General features: G+C 42.6%; 3 protein-coding genes across 3 annotated transcripts in view; 1 reads left to right on the top strand and 2 right to left on the bottom strand.

The window, feature by feature from the left end:
• Nucleotides 1–385: 385 nt before the first annotated feature.
• On the bottom strand, nt 386–12,772 carry ccdc78 (coiled-coil domain containing 78). The gene is made up of 14 exons (XM_021565196.2): nt 12,438–12,772; nt 12,114–12,245; nt 11,905–11,991; nt 11,368–11,739; nt 11,138–11,188; nt 10,001–10,089; nt 9,603–9,681; nt 9,323–9,448; nt 8,877–9,082; nt 2,050–2,224; nt 1,920–1,963; nt 1,753–1,834; nt 1,483–1,583; nt 386–1,230 (listed from the first exon to the last, which is right to left on the bottom strand). Exons 1-14 carry the CDS (start codon nt 12,591–12,593, stop codon nt 1,089–1,091), a joined length of 1,842 nt encoding a protein of 613 aa, XP_021420871.2. The 5' UTR covers nt 12,594–12,772; the 3' UTR covers nt 386–1,088.
• Nucleotides 12,773–12,839: 67 nt separating this feature from the next.
• On the top strand, nt 12,840–13,538 carry dlc2 (dynein light chain 2). Its single transcript, NM_001124583.1, is given in 1 exon segment — nt 12,840–13,538. A coding segment is annotated over 1 exon segment (510 nt). The 5' UTR covers nt 12,840–12,910; the 3' UTR covers nt 13,421–13,538.
• Nucleotides 13,539–13,590: 52 nt separating this feature from the next.
• The window catches only part of ift140 (intraflagellar transport 140 homolog (Chlamydomonas)), a 55,244-nt gene continuing 44,990 nt past the window's right edge, over nt 13,591–23,844 (bottom strand). Inside the window, exons 20-30 of the mRNA XM_021565195.2 lie at nt 23,589–23,779; nt 20,141–20,236; nt 19,833–19,965; nt 19,514–19,657; nt 19,140–19,268; nt 18,719–18,901; nt 16,305–16,511; nt 15,681–15,893; nt 15,223–15,389; nt 14,828–14,969; nt 13,591–14,624 (exon numbers count right to left, since the gene is read on the bottom strand). Of these exons, the coding sequence (XP_021420870.2) occupies nt 14,412–14,624; nt 14,828–14,969; nt 15,223–15,389; nt 15,681–15,893; nt 16,305–16,511; nt 18,719–18,901; nt 19,140–19,268; nt 19,514–19,657; nt 19,833–19,965; nt 20,141–20,236; nt 23,589–23,779 (1,818 nt within the window). The 3' untranslated portion in view covers nt 13,591–14,411. The remainder of the gene's footprint in view (nt 14,625–14,827; nt 14,970–15,222; nt 15,390–15,680; nt 15,894–16,304; nt 16,512–18,718; nt 18,902–19,139; nt 19,269–19,513; nt 19,658–19,832; nt 19,966–20,140; nt 20,237–23,588; nt 23,780–23,844) is intronic.

Raw genomic sequence — 23,844 nt, 5'->3', positions numbered from 1 at the left:
TTTCTAAAAGTTAATTTCATTATAGTTACATGTGTTACATGTATTTATAAGTGCAGGTCATCCATTATAACGTGCAGCACAATCAAACCAAGAGTATTGATACAATTGTCCCAGATACAGGAATGCAGTGGCTTCTGATGCACTGCCTGTCCCCCTATCTTCCCAACAATAGAGAGCAAGATATTTTCTACTCTGGGTAACAAGTGTGCTGTGCCCTCACAATTAACCAATGTAGTACCTTGGCAAAATGTTACTGTACATTCGTTTTAACTTAACTATCAGACAATTTGCATAATTAATGCTGCCACCATGTGTAAGAATGTAACAGACATGGCAGATCACTTGGAGGTTTGGAGCATGTTGGAGCCACAGAAAAGAGAGCAAGTTGCAGAAAAAGTTAGTGTAGTTTATTTATAGTGAAACAATAAGCACTAATACAGTAGCTCTATAATCTTCTCTTGATCTCCTTAATTTCTCTATGTGAATGAGTTGCTTTTAACGCTGGTTATATAGACTCCATCTTAGCATTTCCAAACTAAGATCTATTTGTCTTTATCCCATTCTCTCTCACAGAAGTGTCAGGTCAATTGTTCTACTACTTGAGTACCGGCACCTCTTATATTGGTGTTTATATTGGCTCCAAATATAAAGAGTGAGTACTGGCTCCTATTTTAATCCACTTCAAGCACCACGTATGGCTGCTTTCTCACCCCACAACGTCTTCTCATCCAACCAATTATTCCTCCTGCCCCCCCTTGTTCTCTCTCTTTCTCCTCCTTGCTCTCCAATAACATGTATGTGTACGCTAAATATCAAAGTGGACATGCAGACCTGTTCTAAAAATAATTGAATTTCAGTGAGATCTTTAAAATTCGGCCTCATCATATTACAGTCATGTTGATGAAGTGAGGAACTGTTATTTTATAAATGATAATAAAAAGCTATATTGAAACAAATGCCTTTCCATGGAGTCCATTATTATGTCATAGTAGCCAATCATGTTATTCTTTGAGGAATATTCTGACTGGCACAGATTTCATACATATGGTTAGATACCAAAGCAAGGGTTCATGTGTTGTATTGTTTTTTTAGGGGGGTGGAAGATCATATTTCATAGCTTGGATTCTTGATCGAGCGATGGATTGGCGGGGTTTGGGAGCCTCTGCTCTGTGGGCAAGCCCCGTCTCCAGACCCAGCAGTCTACGCAGCCGTGTGATCTCCTGCTTGTACCTGTAGAGAGGGACAACGCTCATCTAAACACCCTTTACACAGACTCTAGTAATCTATTCTTAAATCCAGTTGTCAGTACCCTGCCACTTTGTTAAGTAGTGCACTTAATGAAGTCAGTAGCTATGGGAGAATATGTCAGGTACATTTATGAGATCTGAGTATCAAAACGGAATAGACAATACAGACATCATGTCTTTATGAATTTGTTATGTCCTTTTAGTAACTTGACAGCTCCAAAATGGGTGTTGTTACCTTCCCAGGTGCTTGTCAACATACTCCTGCAGCTCTAACAGCTGCTCCTCGGCAACTGTAGCCCTAGTGATGAGCTGGGCACGCTCCCTCTCATGGCCCTCCTGTTTGGACAACAGGAATGTTTCCATTTCAACTTAACTCAGGTCATAAAAACAGATTATTTTGTTGTAGAGTTATAACAATTTGATTCTTAGAAGAGAAGTTAATATGGGAGGGTTAAGCAGTGGACTCATATCTCTGATTTGTATAAGTAGAGGGGTATGTTATTACCTGAGTAGAGTTGGTGATCTCCCGTAGCTGTTTCCTAATATCAGTCCAGGCCTCTTCAGATATCTGCCCTGATTTTCCAGAACTGTACAAGGTTAGAGATTATTGATGGTCTACTTCATTCATACATTTGATTATTATTTCATGTCATTTTCAAAGATATTACTTACTCCTGAAAGTTGACTGTTTGAATAGGTCTAGTGACGACAGCCACCTAAAAAAAAGGTACAAATCAATGAATAACACAATAAATATGGTCTAGAATACTCAGTCTAAAATCAGTCTTGTCAGTATAACTACAGGCTTCTCAGCCTCTCGGAGCTGGCCCTCCAGCCTGGCCTTGTCCTGGCGTAGGAGCTGGAGCTCCCTTTCCATCTCTCCCCTCAGCTCACTGGACTCCAGGCTGAAGTGGGCCTCAGGGGGGCCGGGGTCCAAGCCACTCTCTGGCTGGGACAGGACCTGTTCCCTCTGCACCCTGACACACATACAGAGGAAACAGAGCCGGCTGAAGGTGTTTGGCATTGTGAAGTCATAGTCATTTGTTGGCTATTAGTTTCTAGATTGCGGAAGTGGGACCAGTTTATGAAGAGTGATAATTTTTTCATACTATAGAGGAGATAGAAAGTCAAGGGAAAGACAAGGTAATAGTGAACGGAGTGGCTGTCTGACCGGATTCTCTGGACGCCTCCGATAGCTAAACAACCATACCTTCTGTGCATGTGCTAGTTCGTCTGCAAATAGGTGGAACAGGCTACTCTGGCGAATTGCAATGATGTGCTGTATATCAAATTGTTTGGTGTTGCATGATCATTGAGAAGCAAATGAGGTATTTTGCCCCAATGCAATGTGTAGACAGAGCTAGGCTACATGTTGCATGTGATGTTGTCATATAGGCTAAATGGGTATGGTTTCACATTTAGGAAAAGGATATTGCAAAACATTATGTCTGCATCCAGCTTATGCTTATGCAATATTCTTAGTTAAGATTATACTTTTTTTATTGTCACTGGTGGATGTGTTGTCTCACAACTCTACCCATACACTCTGTCCACAAGCATTCTGTTGATCGCAGAACGTGGGAGAGATCATTTTGTTGTTTTGCAAAGTTTTGAAAGTCTATTGAAAAAGTTGTGTTACTAGCTATCTACCTTTTGAGTTTGGTGGCCGCAATGCGGTTGGCATCAGTTGCTGGGACCACTACTATCCATCTGTCCACATATCCTTCCGACCAAGACAGGGTCTGAGGAGCTGCTTGGCGTAGCAGCTAATCTAGTTGCTAGCTAGCTGCCTATCAAGCTAGCAGAGTTTTCTTGAGGGCTTGAACGCAGCCCGCAATGTGGTTAGCTATTGTGGCTGGAACCTCTGATTGTACCGGGCTTGTGGCTGTCTGGATCCTTGCTGTTTGTTGTTGTTGTTTCCTATCCTCCCTGCAACCTGCCCTGTCTGGAACTGCGAGGAATAACAGCGTAACCTACGTTGCTACATTGACAAAGACCAAAGCCGGCTGGAGTACCATTGAGGACAGTGGTGTCTATCACAAGTGAAGAATCTTTTAAATGAACAAAAATAATTTTACAAGCAGTTGGTACAACAAGAAAACAGCTTCAAGTGTTGTGTACAAATACTGATGGAGTCAACTAATAAAATAATGGACGAACAGCTTGCAGTTCTCCCAGGGTTAGCTCGATGAGTTTAAATAGGAAAACGTCAAGATGACAGCAATCTGTATGATAATCCATGATAACAATGACAAAGAATCAAGGCGGAACAACATGGTTGTGGACAGAATTGCAGAATCGCCACGAGACCTGGAAAAACCACCACCGGCCCAGGTGACAGGCCCAGGCCGACATTGGTCAAGTTCCTGAGGTTAAAGGACAAGATAGTTGTTCTGGAAAGACCCAAGAACTTGAGAGGAATGTACATCTTCCTCAACGTTGCAATAGGCCACCAAGTGCTAACAGTTAGTATCTAAATAATGTGTGAAATACTTGATAGTGTATGTTATGTAAACATAGAGGTCTTCTTTCTTGGGGACCTGAATATTGACTGGTTTTCATCAAGCTGTCCGCTCAGTAGGAAACTTCTCACTGTAACCAGTGCCTGTTATCTGGTTCAGGTTATTAACTTCTTATAGGTACCGTCCCCACTGGTCAACATCCGGTGAAATTGCAAAACGCCAAATTCAAAATAGAGAAATACTCATAATAAACATTCAAAACATACAAGTGTTATACATCTGCTTAAAGATTAACTTTTTGTTAATCCAGCTGCCGTGTCAGATCTCAAAAAGGCTTTACGGCGAAAGCATACCATGCGATTATCTGAGGACAGTGCCTCGCTTACAAAAGCATACAAACATTTTCCAGCCATGTAGAAGAGTCACAAAAGTCAGAAATAGCGATAAAATTAATCACTTACCTTTGATGATCTTCATATGGTTGCACTAACAAGACTCCCTGTTACACAATACATGTTTGTTTTGTTCGAAAAAGTCCCTATTTATGTACCATGAACTCAGTTTTGTTGTCGCGTTTTGTTCAGTAATCCACTGGCCCCAGGGAGGTCAAACCATACAGACGAATACCGGTAAAGTTTGTCTAAAACAAACGATGTTCATAATTAATCCTCAGGTTGTCTATTGTCTAAATAATCAATAATATTTCAATAGCGATTTCAAAAGAAAGGTAAAACAACGAACGACGCGCTCACGATCACACGCCCAATCCAGCTCTGCATACTTCCCCTGTCCACTGACCAAAATGTATTTTTACTCGTCGTTTTTCAAAATACAAGCCTGAAAGCATATCTAAAGACAGTTGACATCTAGTTGAGGTCATAGGAACTACAATATGGGCCCTCACCCATAACATAGTCAATAGGCATTCAATAGAAAACAACTCACATAAAAAAAATCCCACTTCCTAGATGGATTTTCCTCTGGTTTTTGCCTGCCATATCAGTTCTGTTATACTCACAGACATTATTTTAACAGTTTCAGAAACTTCAGAGTGTTTTCTATCCAATACTACCATGCATATGCATATTCTAACTTCTGGGCCTGTGTAACAGGCAGTTTACTTTGCGCACATTTGTCATCCAAACTTCAAAATACTGCCCCTTACCCAAGAGAGGTTAATCAACATACCAATACATACGGTACACTACAGAAACAAGATCATCAAAAAATATTGATCACATTTTTACTAATACTGTAGATGTCACGTCTACTCCCGCTCCTCCTCTCTGGCGCTCATTGTCGACAGTTTACTCATTATTACGCACACCTGTCACCATCATTACACGTATATGCACCTCATTAAATTCACTCCCTGTACTTGCTTCCCAATTATTAACGTTACAGAATAACGCCTTGCCAAAGGGAAGCAACAGGGATACATTCTTTTTTTTTTACTAGTGACATCGTGTCCCAGGGTGGCTGCCGAAGCAACTGGTGATGCCTCGGCGGGCTTGACAGGTTCCCGCACCTCGACCGGCTCGACAGGTTCCCGCGCCTCAGCAGAAGCGATTGGCCCACTCCTGGTCCTCGGGACCGTCACTTTGGTTGGCGTCCTGCAGCTAGAGCCACTCATAGGGGAGGGAGACTGTCACGTCTACTCCTACTCCTCCTCTCTGGCGCTCGTTGTCGACAGTTTATTCATTATTACGCACAACTGTCACCATCGTTACGTGCACCTGTGCCTCATGAGACTTACCTGGACTCCATCACCTTCCTGATTACCTTCCCTATATCTGGCACTCCCTTTGATTCTTTCCTCAGGCATTATTGTTTCTGTTTATATGTTTAAATGTTTGTACGCTACTCGTGTTTGTTTTGTTTATTCAATTCACTCCCTGAACTTGCTTCCTGATTATTAGTGTGCATACTGTATTACACTAAAGCTGTATTGGACACCCATTAGATGCAGTGATCACAATATAGTGGCTATATACAGGAAAGCCAAAGTGCCAAAAGCTTGGCCTAAAATAGTGAATAAGAAACCATACAAAATATTTAGTTGTGACTTATGTAGAATATGTAAAAAAAATATTTGTTAGTCTGTGATTAATAAAGAGCACCAGACACTGCACTTGATGAATTTATGAAATTGCTTCTTCCAATTATTGATAAACATGCACCTATTAAGAAACTGACTGTTAGAACTGTTAACGCTCCATGCATTGATGAAAATCTGTATGGTTGAAAGATGGGGCAAAAGGAGTGGCTAATAAGTCTGGCTGCACATCTGACTTACTGCAATTTGAGAAATGATGTGACTAAACTCAACAAAAAGAAGAAGAAAATGTATTATGAAGCCAAGATCAATGACATACAGAATGATGGAGAAAAAAAACTAATTAAATTAAATTATGCTCAGAAAGACAAATTCAACTCCATCTTTCATCGATTCAGATGGCTTATTCATCACAAAACCATGATGTTGCCAATTATTTTAATGATTACTTCATTGGTAAAGTGGGCAAACTTAGGCAGGAAATGCCAACAATGAAGTTAGTTACTTTAAGGAGCCGTTCTCTCTCTGTGGGTCTAACCCCAAAAAGTTCTGGAAAAAGATTAAAGACCTGGAGAATAAACGCACTTCCTCACAGCTGCCCATGTCCCCTAATGTGGTTGTTACTGACAAGAAGCACATGGCTAAGCTCTTTAAAATCACCACTTCATTAAGTCAGGATTCCTATTTGACTCAGCCATGCCTCCTTGCCCGTCCAACATTTCCTCATCTCCCACATATTCTAATGCGACTAGCCCCGATGCTCCTCCCTCTTTTTCCCCTGCTCCACTACAAAGTTTCTCCCTGCAGGTGGACACTGAGTCCGGGGTGCTAAAGGAGGTACTTAAACTTGACCCCAAAAAACATCTGGGTCAGATGGTTTAGACCCTTCTTTAAGGTTGCTTCCCCTATAAATTGCCAAGCCTGTCTCTCCTATCTGGGGAGGTTCCCATTGCTGGGAAGGCAGCCACGGCTAGTCCTTTATTTAAAGGGGAGATCAAGCTGATCCTAACTGTTATAGGCCTATTTCTATTTTGCCCTGTTTATCAAAAGTGTTGGACAAACTTGTCAATCAACTGACTGGCTTTCTTGATGTCTATAGTATTCTGTCTGGTATGCAATCTGGTTTCCGCTCAGGTTGTGGATGTGTCACTGCAATCTTAGAAGGTCCTCAATGATGTCACCATTGCCCTTGATTCTAAGCAATGTTGTGCTACTATTTTTATTTACTTGGCCAAAGCTTTTGATACAGTAGAGCATTTCTTTCTTGTGGGCTGGCTAAGGAGTAGTGGTGTCTCTGAGGGGTCTTTGGCCTGATTTGCTAACTACCTCTCTCAAAGAGTGCAGTGTATAAAGTCAGAAAATCTGCTGTCTCAGCCACTGCCTGTCACCAAGGGTATGCCCCAAGGCTCGATCCTAGGCCCCACGCTCTTCTCAATTTACATCAACAACATAGCTCAGGCAGTAGGAAGCTCTCTCATCCATTTATATGGAGATGATACAGTCTTATACTCAACTGGCCTCTCCCCGGAATTTGTGTTAAACGCTTTACAACAAAGCTTTCTTAGTGTCCAACAAGCTTTCTCTGCCCTTGACCTTGTTCTGAAAACCTCCAAAACAAAGGTCATGTGGTTTGGTAAGAAGAATGCCCCTCTCCTCACAGGTGTGATTACTACTTCTGAGGGTTTAAAGCTTGAAGTAGTCACCTCATACAAGTACTTGGGAGTATGGCTAGATGGCGCACTGTCCTTCTTTCAGCACATCAAAGCTGCAGGCTAAAGTAAAATCTAGACTTGGTTTCCTCTATCATAATCACTTCTCTTTCACCCCAGTTGCCAAACTAACCCTGATTCAGATGACCATCCTACCCATGCTAGATTATGGAGACGTAATTTATAGATAGGCAAGTAAGGGTGCTCTCTAGTGGCTAGATGTTCTTTACCATTCAACCATCAGATTTGCCACCAATGCTCCTTATAGGACACATCACTATACTCCTATGTAAACTGGTCATCTCTGTATACCCTGCGCAAGACCCACTGGTTGTTGCTTATTTATAAAACCCTCTTAGGCCTCACTCTTCCCTATCAGGGAAATCTACTGCAGCCCTTATCCTCCACATACAACACCCATTCTGCCAGTTAATGTGTTGCTGCCATGCTGTGTTCGTCTTAGGTCGTCTTAGGTCTCTATGTAGTGTTGTCTCTCTTGTCATGATGTGTGTTTTGTCCTATATTTTTATTTTATTGATTTTTATTCCCAGCCCCCATCTCCGCAGGAGGCCTTTAGGTAGGCCGTCATTGTAATAAATGATTTGTTCTTAACTGACTTGCCTCGTTAAATAAAGGTTACATTTAAAAAAAAATGACAAGCCTCCTGGCATTGACAACTTAGATGGAAAGATACTGAGAATGGTAGCTGACTCTATAGCCACTCCTATCTGTCACATCTTTAATCTGAGCCTAGAGGAAAGTCTTTGTCCTCAGGCCTGGAAGGAAGGCAAAGTCATTCTGCTCCCCAAGAATGTTAAAGCAGCCTTTACTGATTCTAACAGCAGACCTATCAGCTTGCTGCCAGCTCTTAGCAAACTGTTGGAAAAAAATGGTGTTTGACCAAATACAATGCAATTTCTCTGTAAACAAATTAACAACAGACTTTCAGCATGCTTATAGAGAAGGGCACCCAATGTGTACTGCACTGACACAAATGACTGATTGTTTAAAATAAATTGATAATAAGAAGATTGTGGGAGCTGTACTGTTAGATTTCAGTGCAGCCTTTAATATTATTGACCATTATCTTGTTGTCGTTCAAATCGCTGCAGGGTTTTTTCAGCTTTTTAGAAATGTGTGCATTAAAAAAAACACATGCACAGAACGTGATAGGTTTGTTTAGCTCTGGGGAAGAGGCATCCTGGGGGGCGGGAGTGGAACAGGGTGGTTAGATCCGGTCAGGCAGCCTCGGCCAATAGAGAACGACTACGGAGCGATGGGTTGGGGGTCAAGTTTCCTAATAACACACACAAACCTAACCAAGGATGACAGGACCATCCATGTGGTATACACATTGAGTAAATCACAGAAATACAACATGGAGGGCATGAGAGGGGCTAACCTGTATGCGCTAAGCAGGGCTTGGTGGCTCTTAGTGAGCCTCTGCAGTCTCTTCTTGTAGGAGCGTGCGGCAGAGGCTAGCTGCTCCTCTCTAGCCCTGTAGGAGGAGCGCACCTCTTGGAGCATGCTGTCCACGAAGCCCCTCATCTTCACCCTCTCTGGGGGGCCCTTCACCCCCCTCCCCTCTGCCAGACCATCCACATACTCCTGGAGACAAGAGGCAAAAACCATAGATTCCACAGCATGGGTGGTGTGGGTTCCCTTGTATAACTGTGGTGTGGTAGGAGTTGGGGACTAGTGGTAGTGGGTTAGGAAGGACGTGGGGTAGGAAAATGGGGATCTTTCTGTCTGTACATGTCTACGCTGCGAATCCCGGCATCTGTTTGACTGTGCATAATGTATGTGTAGCCTACCTGTGTGCATGCATATGTCTTAGTGTGTACTCACAGCTAGGTCCTGTAGGTAGCATCCCAGTCTGGCACGGTACTCCTCATTCAGTTCCTTCACCTGCATTTGTAGCTTAGAGTTCTCTTCCTCCACCTCCTTCAGCTGGCTCTGAGAGCTCAACATGGCCTGAATAGGCACACACACACACACACACAAAATTAATTCCAATTTTTACAGCGCAAGTTGCAGATTCAGATTGATTAATGGCAAATCCAAAAACAATTATGGTACAAAACAATAATTTGGGTAGACCAGACACATGTGATGCGCTCTTTCGTACCGCACTCTGTTCGGCTAGTTTCTGCTGGGTATCGCGGATGGCTCTCTTGTTCTCTTGTTGCTCCTTGCCCATCGCCACCCTGAAGACCCATCATAGAAGAAAAAACATGTCAGAGACCACATACCAGACGAGACCCCATCACAAAAAATAATCCCAAATTGTAGCGTGGACCACAGTGAAACAGAAACCAAATCAAACAGAATACCACAAAGCAGACATGGGCTACAGTGAACAGCCTGAGACAAGTTAGAGAAGTTGATGACTGAAAAATGAAGGATAATGACAAGATACCTTGTTTCCTCAATCACTACTGTTTATAGTAGCTACTGAGAGGCTACTGCAGGTTCATGGTTTTGATGTAAATACATGTGAGACTAGACTAGTGTCTCTCTACTCACACTTTCTCCTCTAGTCTGTGCTGCTGCTCTTCATAGCTCTTCTTCATCTGCTCCAGCATGTCTTTGATCACATCCTGGTTCCCAAGCAGCTATGTCAGACATCGAAAAAAAGGATGTGAATATTGACTGGCTATCAGTCATATATTGTAGCAGGCTCAAGGGGGTGGGGTTTCTTCGTCACCAAGTTCAATAACCAAACATGCACACGAAGCACAACTAGAATACAAATGGAGAATTTATTAGGGAGATTTGCACACTGTGGGAAAGGGGGGAATTTAGCAACCAGTTCACAGTCCACAATCCATTCTTGTTGTCTGTTCCATTCTTCAGGGGTAATCCTAAAACTCAGGTCCTCAGCCAAACTGGTTCGGTACACAGTGGGGGTAATCACACAGATAATTCGCTCTTCTCTCACACTCCCTATAGCACATGTTTCCCTCTCAGTCCTCCTCCTATTTGTGCAGCCAAATTCCTCTTTTATCCCCAAGCACTCCATGGCTTAATGAACCACAGGCTTGCCTCGTTGGGGCAGGAAGTCCATATAAGGCTCGGGGGTGGAACCAGCAGGCTGCAAGATATCTCCTTACAATCACCAGCCCCCTCACCTCTCCCTGCCATCTGCCACAATATATAGAGTTGGGCCAATGCGGTTTCTGTCAGTGTTCCGAGTGCCACTTTCTCCTCCATAGCTGTTGCTAAGTGATCATTGACGCTTCTGTGTTGTGTTGTTAATTTTTGATCGTTTTCTAAACCTATGAAGATGTCCAGTGAAAGCAGATATGTTGACACCACAACACAGTACAGACTTAGATACACATTATTCCAAATGCTAATCAATAAAAATGTGTTTTGCTTGTTTATAGCTGGTTATTTCATAGGGAATTGTCAGAGGTGCTTTCGTATTGTTACATCAAAATTTAGAGAATAAAGGCGCTAACATGGCAGCCGTTTGAAACCTGACCGAGCTCTCTATATATCATGGCTCTGTTGACTATTTATGATAAACTGATCAGATGTGAAACTGTTGGGCATTATTCAGTTTTCACTTACACAATAACACACTTGCACTCAGTTCCATTAGGTTCAAAGTATTACTGACACTCATACATGACTTGTTGTGTTCAAAGATATACTCACACTCTTCTCCATAGATTTATGTTCTTGGTCCAACATAGCCAGGTCCTCTGGCTGTGATAAGAGAAAAACAAATTTGAGCAATGAGGAAGTTATAGAGCCACATTGGTATTAGACCAGAAGTTATTAGATAATTTTTTTGTGCCTTATAGGAAATGTATTTTGACAAATTTCTGTGAGTGGGTGTGAGTGGTAATTGCCAATTGTGGAAATGAACCAAAGCTCCCTCTCACCATTACTCTATTGTGAGACATACGGCTGACCAGCGCCCGTACCCTGTCCAGCTCCTGAGCAGCCTGCCCATAGACACCACCCTCTGTAGAGGCCCTAACACGCTGCTGCTGTTCCTCTGTCTGCCTGAAGAGGTCATCACGAGCCTGGGCCAGCCCAAGCAGCTCAGCGCTAAGCTCGTCATTCTGGACCACCTCCTTATTGTGGGCCTCAGTCAGAGCCAGGTAGTTCCTCTTCAGGGTCATGTATTCCTCTGTGAGGTCACTTCCTGTCCTCTCTACCACCCGTAGGCGGCCGGTGACAGACTGGAGCTCCCTGCAGAGCCTGTCCCTCTCCATCTCCATCTCCACCACCACACCTTCCTGGGATAGGATCTGAGGAGGGAAGGGTGAGATACTAGAGTTATATCTGTGATATCTGTGCATCAGGGTTGGGATCATTTCTATTAAGGTGAGTAATGACTATGTAGGGCCCAGGTGGGTAAAGTAGGGCCCAGAGGTCTGTAATGACTATGTAATACATATTAATTTGAGCATCACCTTTATTTTCAGGTCAAAAATGTCCTTTTCATACTGCTCCCTCACTTTGTTGGTCTGTATATGTACCTCGACAAGCTCCTTGGATATCTGACGGATAAAGGGATATAAAAGGATAAATATTTAAGTTAACAAAAAGACAAGAGGTCTGTCTACATCCTACATAAGTGATTGATAGATATCCGAATACAATGTGGTCTCATATATCCTACCTTCAGTTTCTCCTCTTCGCTTGAGACCAGTTTGGAAGAGAGGTCAGTCTTGGAGCCTGCAAGATAGCCCAACCTGCTCTCAAGGTAGCCCAGTTTGGTAAAGTGGCTTTCATTTTTGTCACGGAGCTGGACCTAAATTGGTTGTATATTTGTATTATTTTTAAACAATGAAGACTTTGTTTTATACATTTTTCAGGAACACAAGCCATAGGCCTACTGAAGATATTAAAGCTTGATGCAACTATAAGGTAACCTTGAAGGTTCATGTTTAAAGTTTGACCAAAATAGGCCAGTTTAAAAAGATTGTCAAAGTAAATGACTTACATTTTCATCTGTCAAACAACGAATTTTGTCCTGTAGTTCATTTAAAGACGAACGGTTGTCCCTTAAGTCCATGTTTCTAATACCAAACAAATGAATTATCCCAAGTTCCAGAGTTAGGAGAAAGTTTCTTGTATCTACAACATTGGTTGTTGCCATGGACCCTAAACTTGCACCTGGCCGAAATAGACGACATTAAAAACAGTTTTTCGACGAATAGGAGCTATATTTATCAAATGTAATGGATTGTATGTATTTATTAATGTTTTAGATTTTTGTTATTTTGTCTCAAATAGTTCAAAGCTCACAGCCTGAGAAACTCTTGAGCACAAGCCGGGTCTCAGGACACGGTGGCTCGAGTCGCGCAATGACAGTTGGAACAGCTGATTCAAAATTTCACAACTCGCCGCTCTACCTGAATTGTTTACCTGTCCTTGAAAATACACTTGTTTTTAACTTCCAAAAGTTTCCCAGAAATGTCTGAGCGTCGGGGTAGCATTATGAAGGGGATTCTCAAAGATAGCCATACTGACAGGCTCCGAGGGTCAACCATGGACATTGAAATGCATGACGACGACGACTCCCACCCTGTGAAACGAGGGTCTTCAGTTTGGAAATCAGGGTTCAAAGGGAAAATAGCCAACACCTACAGGTTGGGACCAAAGCAGAAGTTTCTTCCCCATTTGATTCAGAAGAAAGGCGAGGAGTTGATGAACCAAGCATTCGGTGAGCTAGCCTACGACCACGACAACTGTCGAGATGTGGCTGATAAAGTGGCTGCAGACGTCCTGGCGTTCTGCAAAGAGCAAGTGTTCGACTGCTACAGATACGTGGTCAGGGTGGTCGTCGGCGACAAGAAAGACCAGACAGTGAAGATAGCAAGCCGTACCCTGTGGGATGATGAAAAGGACAACTTTCTAACTCTCAACTTTGAGAACAGACACCTTTTCGCCGTTGGCATGGTTTTTGCCATTTATTTCGAATGACAATGGGCAATGTGAAAGGCAGATGGCAATTTATCCCTACCTACCAATAAATGAATGAGATGTCAAGTTTTTGTGAATACATTTTTTTTGTAGACAAAATAAAACAACAGTATCAGTGACCATCTGTGTGTTTCTGACGTGTGTATGTGGGTTTGTTGGCATCACCCAAGAAAGGTATAAACATTTTATTTAAAAATGGTAAAATACTGTACAGATTACTTTGCAAAATATCTCAAAGATTTCAATTTAACTCACAGAAATGTACAAAACACTATCAATACACACGACACAAACCACATTCAGTGAAATGTACAAACTCTGACCACAAATACAAAATGCATTTCAGGTAAAGAAAACATTGGTGTTTCAATTTCAGGACGGTTTAGGTCCAAGATGCACACAACTTTCAGATCCAAAAGCGGCTTTATTTTGCGTTGAAAGAGAACATTCTGCATGAGGAAAAAGCTAAACGGCATCAGCAGAACAAATATTGTATAGTTGTGCAAGGTATAGCAATGTATTTTTCCTTTCAGTCAAATGGAAGTAAAGGCTTATTAGTGTAAAAAATATCTGAAATCCAACTTATTTGTATGGTAAATATATTTTGAATTTCATCTACCATAAATATACTCTGTGTGTATACTGTGATCCATCGGGTGTAACATTATACTCTGCACCGAGTATACTAACCATCCTCTTGGAGGGTGCAACTTGTTAGGTTTTTACCCTGTATGAAAGGGCCATAGAATCAGGCCACCTTGTCTTTCTAGTCCTAGTTTAGAAGTCTCTGTGGCTTTAGTGAGGCGTTCTTTATTCCTGTTTTTGCAGGGCTGCAGTATATGCAAGCTTTTGTCCCAGCCTAGAACTCTGATTCAACTAATCAACTGCTCATCAAGACCGTGATTAGCTGAATCAGGTTAGACAGCTGTGGGCTACAACAACACCGTGCACACCCTCTTGCCCCCACAAGACCAGGGTTGTGTCCCAGCCCTCAGTCCCCTTGGTGGGACACCAGGGCTTCGTCCTCCTCCACCTCGTCCTCCTCTCCCCCGCTGTCGCGTCGGTCTCCCCTGCCTGAGAGCTGCCCCCGGCCCAGGGGTACACCCACTGCCCTCTGCAGGGCATCCAGGCTGCCCTGGCTCACGTAGTAGCTGATGTTCAGAGAGGGCAGCAGCTTCTGCAGATCCTCCAGCTTGCGGTAGGCCTGCCGAGCCGAGAATATGGACTGAGAATTAGGATGCTCACCGCTGTATGTATAGGTCTATAAATATCGTATCCAGCTACATGAATTCACGATGACAGTGACGACAATGGTAATGACGACAAGCAAGATCAAGATGAAAAGGAGGCTGAAAATGTTGATGTTCATGATAATGATGGTGTACACTAGTATCACTAGACACTCACCACCTGGAAGCTGCCCCGCTGACAGTGATGCTCCACCAGGAAGCCGTATGCATCTCCTATCCTGACAGCAGGGTCCAGGTCTAGCTCTTCTAGCAGGGCTTCGCACAGACGCACCGCCTCCCCTGGGTCCTCCTCATACAACCTACAGGGACAGGGGATGGACAGACAGGATCACACATCAAATCTCCTTCGGTGAGATCCACAAAATATCCTCTCCGTAATTACTCTACTTGTATCGAGACAAACCTAAAATCAGAGGATCGTGGCATTTATAATAAAAGAGCCTTGTAGCAGTGACTGCCACTCAACATATGACTAAAAGAAAGTGAAACAAAGAGAGAGAGAGACAGAAATAGAGAGAAATAGACAAAATAGAGAGAGTGCACTGTTCTTACCTGCGTGCCTGGACAAACCTCTTGACCAGAGTGATCTTGTGCTGCAGCTCAGCCATGCGAGCCTCGTGTTCGTCTGGGCTGTGGCCCTTAGCTTTAGAAAGGCACTTATAGGCCTCCGTCAGAGCACCCAGTGCCTTCTCATAGTTCTGGTAATCATCTATCTCCACCTAAAAGAGGTAAACAGATTCACACATTCACCCTCAATATTAGAAGTACATTAGAGATTAGGCTTATGAGACAAAGTTATGAATCTGTTAGCATTACCCGAATATCCATGCATAATGTTACTAGTTTATAAATACTCATATAACAAACGTTGGAATAACTGTACTATAAATTGTCATATTTAAATATAAATAAATATGGCCAATACATAATTTATTACCAGACTGAAGTTAAAACTAATAAACATGTAGAACCTTTTCAAGAACTTTCAATATTATGAAGTAGTTCCCTACCTGAGCACAAGCTTCATAGAAGCCAGCTAGCAGGTCCAGAGCCCTGCCTTTGGAGTAGAAGCTAATAATGTTCTTCATGATTTCCGGATCTTTCCGCCAGTCCAGAGACTGCAAGTAGTTGGCGGCCATGATGTAGATCTCCTTCTGACGTGACACGCCAGCGAAGAACACTATCTTCTCTGTGTCCCCTGACTTCAGGAGCGCCCGCATGGCCTGTGAAACAGAAGGGAGATGTGTTTGGAGTCACTTTTTAGAAAAGCCGCAACAAGGGAGTTTAAGTACTGCATCAACAGACATGGACCAAACTTAAGCGACAATTATAGTGTAACATTGTATTCAATGCTTGTAACTAACATCCACACCTGCCTAAAGACAAAAGCAAAGCAGAAAATACAACACTGAAAATGACGGATCTCACGTTTCTTGGATAACATACATCTATATAACTACAAGTTACTATGATAATGGTGTCTTAATGAGTACTGTTTAATAGTATGTGTGTAAGTGGGGTGCATCTCAGTTGCTTAAATCCAATTTCTCAGATCATAGCAGATGTAGGATAGAGGAAATGAAGAAAAACAAGAGGAGGAAATAGAGATGCACCCCAGACCCCAGTCTCTTTACTTTTAGCTTGTTGCCAGCCTGTGTGTATTTCTTGGTGGCTAGGTGGTAGTTGCCCTGGCGCATGCAGCAGTCAGCTATTCTCTCCAGCAGCTCTTTGCGGGCCTCCTCTGAGAGGTCTTTGGACTCCTTGGTCACGGTCATACTCTCAGCCAGGTCCTCGGTGATGGTCAGGCTCTGGTCCAGACACAGCTGCAGGGCCTCGTGGTACTGGGGTTGAACACACACACATTTATAGACAAAAGACATGTACTCATCATGAGCAATGATGGCATAAGTTCGCACACACTTACAACACAGACACACCAGTTATGTACATGATATGTGAGCGGGGGGGGGTTCCAAGCTGACATATGGAATTGTTTTAAGATGGTCATACTATACTAATTTTACTATTTGATTTGGAATTTTAGGACCCCTTCAGGTATATTTTTTTTGTGTTCTTTATTATTTGATAAAATATAGAATTTTGCCTTTAGCCCAGAGAAACACATTGAATAACACATCCATAAATGGCAAATAAATAAAACAAGGTTTTGATGTGTTTGTCCTATATATTAGGCGATAAGAAAGCTTAAGACATATATTTTTATATATATATATATATATATATATATATATATATAAAACTATTTTTTGGGGGGGGCAGGCACAAAATGATCTTCATACTTCCATTAATTTCTTAAAACCGGTACCAGTTACCTTCAGACGAGTCCCCTAACACTTGTGGGGGTCGTAGAACAAATCAGAGGGCGCCATCGTGTTTGTGAGAGTCTCCCCTTTCCATAATAATTTATAGGTCAAACCGTTCAGACGCTACAGACGTTTTCGTCAGAAGACAGATTTTCGGGATGTCTCATGGTCTGACAAACACCGCTCTAGCTCTGCCACCTTCCACCCCAGATGTCTCATGGTCTGACAAACACCGCTCTAGCTCTGCCACCTTTCACCCCAGATGTCTCATGGTCTGACAAACACCGCTCTAGCTCTGCCACCTTTCACCCCAGATGTCTCATGGTCTGACAAACACCGCTCTAGTTCTGCCACCTTTCACCCCAGATGTCTCATGGTCTGACAAACACCGCTCTAGTTCTGTCACCTTTCACCCCAGATGTCTCATGGTCTGACAAACACCGCTCTAGTTCTGCCACCTTTCACCCCAGATGTCTCATGGTCTGACAAACACCGCTCTAGTTCTGTCACCTTTCACCCCAGATGTCTCATGGTCTGACAAACACCGCTCTAGTTCTGCCACCTTTCACCCCAGATGTCTCATGGTCTGACAAACACCGCTCTAGTTCTGCCACCTTTCACCCCAGATGTCTCATGGTCTGACAAACACCGCTCTAGATCTGTCACCTTTCAGCCCAGATGTGAAAGTGCGACATCGGCGGATGCGGTGGATTGAGACGCATTCGATGCAGAAAAACATCTCTAGTTTAAACTGACGGATTTTGATGGGGATTTTTTTATTATGTTACTTAGATTGACGCACCGGTGTGTCAATTGACTTTAGGGGGTTACGTAGAAATTGTACACCAACATTGAATTTGCCTGTTATATTAAAGGAAGTGCCCTTTAATATAGAACACATGGAGTAGTCAATAAATCAGATTTTTTTTTACATGATTAAAGGCTTGCTAAAGTGCCAAAATTCAGCATTTTGTTTTTCCTGTGTTTCCCTTCTAGGAAGTTTGTACCCACTTAATCCCTCGATTTCTCCAAGTTTCACCGTCATTGTAAAGCCCTAGTTATTTTGTTGCTTTGACAGTCATTTCTGAAGATGATTTATTTAATGTGATTAGTGATTCATTTACGTCTGTCCCCCATTTTAAGGTCAACCCTGTTACATAAACTGAACTCTCATTTTAATGTGGTGAAACTATTCCTTTTTAAATATATATATTTTGAAAGAAACATTGTACATCCAATAGTATAATCATAGAGTAAAAGAAGGTGAGCTGGTTCTGCTGTTTTGTGGTAGAAAACTGAGCGGGTTGAGAGTAACACGGCAACCCGGTTACCCATAGATAGACAGGTTAAAAATGTTTTAAGAATTTCATTTTTTGTGAAGCTTGCACTCATTTGCCACTCCCTGTTGAACACAACAAACTTCCATTCCACCTGTCACATGGGGATTTATGGTTTATTTAAGCACAAATCGTCAACCCTGTTACTTTATTTGGCACTTAATAGGCACTTATTAATGTAGTCATCCTTTCATTTAACCTTGTGAGATGTATTATTATTATTTTTGATTTATTTTATTAAGTTGAACATTTGCTCTTCATGACATGAATGTAAATATTAAGAGAAATCTAACTTTTGTTGGACCAAGGTCCACTTCTCAAAAGGCCCCGAATTGGTGGAACAACCCGAGCGCGGTTTATAAGACATACAAGGCAGGGGTAAAGTACCTTCTTGGCGGCCACAAGCAGCTCCACAGCCTTCTCATACTGGCCGTGTTTGATGAAGAAGTCAGAGCAGCGGGCCAGCAGGGCCGGGTCAGATGTCTCATCCAGGTCCTCTGCTATGAGTTGCAGTGCAGCGAACTGTTCTGTAGCAAAGGCCACCTCCAGAGCCTTGGAGAAATGACCAGCCTGAGAAAAATAGAGAGACAGAGATCCATGTGTGAAAGAAACATCAGAGACAGTATTATCATGTGTGCAAGTGTGTGGGTTTGTGGGCATACTGTAGCATCAATGGACTTGGAAGGCAATGTGTTCCTGTACAAATATCAGTGAGCTAATGCCCCCTTGTGGCACAATAAAGAATGCATTACCTCCTAGGCATTTAAGCCAGGGGGAAGAACAGGGAGCTCCGAGGTAAAATACTAACCTTGTGGTAGAGCATGACAGCACGGTCCATATGAGAACCCTTTTCCTCGTAATAACAGGCAGCCTCCATCATGTCCTCTGGGTTACTGAGGAGAGCCAGGTTCATCAGCTGGTCATCCAGACCATTCTCCTGAACACAAAACACAACACAAGTCATCCAATGGCCCACAGACAATACAGCACTGGATTAGAACCGCATCCATAGCCTCAATAATGCAAACAGCGTTCTGAAATAAATAGGAAACAATATAATCAGTCTGCAATAAATCTTTCATATAATAATTATATATAGGTAGGTAATTAATTTATTGCTATGGCCAGTGGGACACAGGTGAATGGAGAAAGTCTAAATTGTGATTGAGGTCCATTTGTTACCTTGCAGAGACGGATGGCGTTGTTGTAGGCCTGAGCTCGTGTGTAGAAGTGGACAGACTGTTTGATCTCCTCCTGACTCTCATATTGCCGGGCTAGGTGGTACGAGGCAGCACGGTTCCCCGTCTCATTGGCTATCTCCGACGCCTGAGAAAAAAAATAGTATTCTCATTGGATATTTACCTCACGGTTAGGTTGTGTTTTCATATTTAGGTATTTAACAATCCTTATGAGTAGAAACAGTTCCCTTCTTAAAACATTTAATTGCCACAAATGTGTGCTAATGTCATAAATGTTTCCCCCTGGTACAAATGTGTGTTACCTTCTGAATGTTCCCCAGGTAGCAGTGCACGCGGACCAGAGAGAGGAAGTCCTGTGCGTATTCGTAGTAGCGTAGTGCTGACTCCATGTCTGACTGGCTCTCCAGATACTGAGCCCACCACTTATAGATATTTCTGGGTCAGAGAAAACTGCATGTCAAATACTCAAAAATGTTCATGTCTGTATTTATACTTTTTTAATTTTTAAAAACTGAATACACTTTAAAATCATTAAAAGTCATAGTCAGTAGTAAATAGAGAGTCTGCATTGAGGACAGAATAAAACTAACTCCACCATTCCCAGACTTACTTGTCCTTCATTTTGTTGACATAGATCTCCAGAGACAGTGCATCATCTAGGAGCATCCTGGGTACCTCGAACCGGTGGGTGTCAGACTTCTCAAAGCTAAAACAGACAGAGAACTGTGAGGAAATACACAGCTGAGAGTACAGTGCATTCGGAAAGGTTTTCAGACCCATTGACTTTTCCACATTTTGTTACGTTACAGCCTTATTCTAAAATTGATTACATATTTTTCCCTATTCAATCTACACACAATACCCCATAATAACAAAGAAAAAACATTAAAAAGGACATTTATTACAAATAAAAACTGAAATATTAAATTTACATAATTATTCAGCCCCTTCCTCAGTACTCTGTTGAAGAACCTTTGGCAGCGATTACAGCCTCAAGTCTTCTTGGGTATGATGCTATAAGCTTGGCACACCTGTATTTGGGGAGTTTCTCCCATTATTCTTTGCAAATCCTCTCAAGCTCTGTCAGGTTGGATGGGGAACATTGCTGAACAGCTATTTTCAGGTCTCTCCAGAGATGTCCGGGCTCTGGCTGGGCCACTCAAGGACATTGAGACTTTACCCAAAGCCACTCCTGCGTTGTCTTGGCGGTGTGCTTAGGGTCGTTGTCTTGCTGGAAGGTGAACCTTCGCCCCAGTCTGAGGTCTTGAGCACTATTGAGCAGGTGTTCATCAAGGATCTCTCTGTACTTTGCTCCGTTCATCTTTCCCTCGGTCCTGATTAGTCTCCCAGTCCCTGCCACTGAAAAACATCCTCACAGCATGATGCTGCCACCACCATGCTTCACTATAGGGATGGTGCCAGGTTTCCTCAAGATGTGACGCTTGGTATTCAGGTATTCAGGGAATCTTGTTCCTCATGGTCTGATAGTCTTTAGGTGCCTTTTGGCAAACTCCAATTTGGCTGTCATGTGCCTTTTACCGAGGAGTGGCTTCCGTCTGGCCACTATACCATAAAGGCCTGATTGGTGGAGTGCTGCAGAGATGGTTGTTCTTCTGGAAGGTTCTCCCATCTCCACAGAGGATCTCTGGAGCTCTGTCAGAGTGACCATCAGATTCTTGGTCACCCTGACCATGGCCCTTCTCCTCCGATTGCTCAGTTTAGCCGGGCAGCCAGCTCTAAGAAGAGTCTTGGTGGATCCAAACTTTTTACATTTAAGAATGATGGAGGCCACTGTGTTCTTGGGGACCTTCAAAACTGCAGAAATGTTTTGGTACCCTTCCCCAGATCTGTGCCTCGACACAATCCTGTCTCGGAGCTCTATGGACAATTCCTTTGACCTCATGGCTTGGTTTTAGCTTTGACTTGCATTGTCAACTGAGACCGTATATAGACAGGTGTGTGCCTTTCCAAATCATGTCCAATCATTTGAATTTACCACAGATGGAATCCAATCCAGTTTCAGCAACATCAAGGAAGATCAATGAAAACAGGGATGCAGCCGAGCACAATTTCAAGTCTCATGGCAAAGGGTCTGCATACTTAAGTAAATAAGTTATTTCTGTTTTCATTTTTAATACACTTGCCAACATTTTAAAAACCTGCTTTCGCTTTGTCATTATGGGGTATTTTGTGTAGATTGATTACATTTTTTGGGAAATACATTTTAGAATAAGGCTGTATCGTAATAAAATGTGGAAAAAGACAAGTGGTCTCAATACTTTCTGAATGAGCTACAGTGCCTTGCGAAAGTATTCGGCCCCCTTGAACTTTGCGACCTTTTGCCACATTTCAGGCTTCAAACATAAAGATATAAAACTGTATTTTTTTGTGAAGAATCAACAACAAGTGGGACACAATCATGAAGTGGAACGACATTTTTTGGATATTTCAAACTTTTTTAACAAATCAAAAACTGAAAAATTGGGCGTGCAAAATTATTCAGCCCCCTTAAGTTAATACTTTGTAGCGCCACCTTTTGCTGCGATTACAGCTAAGTCGCTTGGGGTATGTCTCTATCAGTTTTGCACATCGAGAGACTGACATTTTTTCCCATTTCTTCTTGCAAAACAGCTCGAGCTCAGTGAGGTTGGATGGAGAGCATTTGTGAACAGCAGTTCTTTCCACAGATTCTCGATTGGATTCAGGTCTGGACTTTGACTTGGCCATTCTAACACCTGGATATGTTTATTTTTGAACCATTCCATTGTAGATTTTGCTTTATGTTTTGGATCATTGTCTTGTTGGAAGACAAATCTCCGTCCCAGTCTCAGGTCTTTTGCAGACTCCATCAGGTTTTCTTCCAGAATGGTCCTGTATTTGGCTCCATCCATCTTCCCATCAATTTTAACCATCTTCCCTGTCCCTGCTGAAGAAAAGCAGGCCCAAACCATGATGCTGCCACCACCATGTTTGACAGTGGGGATGGTGTGTTCATGGTGATGAGCTGTGTTGCTTTTACGCCAAACATAACGTTTTGCATTGTTGCCAAAAAGTTCAATTTTGGTTTCATCTGACCAGAGCACCTTCTTCCACATGTTTGGTGTGTCTCCCAGGTGGCTTGTGGCAAACTTTAAACAACACTTTTTATGGATATCTTTAAGAAATGTCTTTCTTCTTGCCACTCTTCCATAAAGGCCAGATTTGTGCAATATACGACTGATTGTTGTCCTATGGACAGAGTCTCCCACCTCAGCTGTAGATCTCTGCAGTTCATCCAGAGTGATCATGGGCCTCTTGGCTGCATCTCTGATCAGTCTTCTCCTTGTATGAGCTGAAAGTTTAGAGGGACGGCCAGGTCTTGGTAGATTTGCAGTGGTCTGATACTCCTTCCATTTCAATATTATCGCTTGCACAGTGCTCCTTGGGATGTTTAAAGCTTGGGAAATCTTTTTGTATCCAAATCCGGCTTTAATCTTCTTCACAACAGTATCTCGGACCTGCCTGGTGTGTTCCTTGTTCTTCATGATGCTCTCTGCGCTTTTAACGGACCTCTGAGACTATCACAGTGCAGGTGCATTTATTCGGAATTTGATTACACACAGGTGGATTGTATTTATCATCATTAGTCATTTAGGTCAACATTGGATCATTCAGAGATCCTCACTGAACTTCTGGAGAGAGTTTGCTGCACTGAAAGTAAAGGGGCTGAATAATTTTGCACGCCCAATTTTTCAGTTTTTGATTTGTTAAAAAAGTTTGAAATATCCAATAAATGTCGTTCTACTTCATGATTGTGTCCCACTTGTTGTTGATTCTTCACAAAAAAATACAGTTTTATATCTTTATGTTTGAAGCCTGAAATGTGGCAAAAGGTCGCAAAGGTCAAGGGGGCCGAATACTTTCGCAAGGCACTGTATATATCTAGTACAACAATAGGATGTTATTGCAAGGTTCAAGTGAAAATGTGAATGCACTGTAGAACCAGTACTGATATGCTGCTTGGTTCAAATGCTAAGTGTCAAATTAAATGACAGCATCAGTGCTAAGCTGGCTCTTACAACACGAGGGCCATGCTCTTGTCTCCGATGGCCTCCAGGTATTTGGCATAGCTGTAGTAAGTGGTCCTGAGATGGATACGGTCGTGGGTCTCTGCTGTCTCCACGGCCTGCTGCCACTGGCCAGATGCCTGGTAGAACTTGTTCAGGAGGTCGAAGCGGCCGCAGCTCTTATACAGCTTCTCTGCATCCTCCTGTGGACCAATGGAGAATAAACACTTAAGATTAGAGGAATTATCCCTGAGTAAGAAGTTCTTCT

This window comes from Oncorhynchus mykiss, chromosome 16 (genome assembly GCF_013265735.2).
Source record: "Oncorhynchus mykiss isolate Arlee chromosome 16, USDA_OmykA_1.1, whole genome shotgun sequence".
Lineage (NCBI taxonomy): Eukaryota > Metazoa > Chordata > Actinopteri > Salmoniformes > Salmonidae > Oncorhynchus > Oncorhynchus mykiss.
Note: the sequence above shows the minus strand (reverse complement) of the source record. Positions and strands in the feature narration are given on the sequence as shown.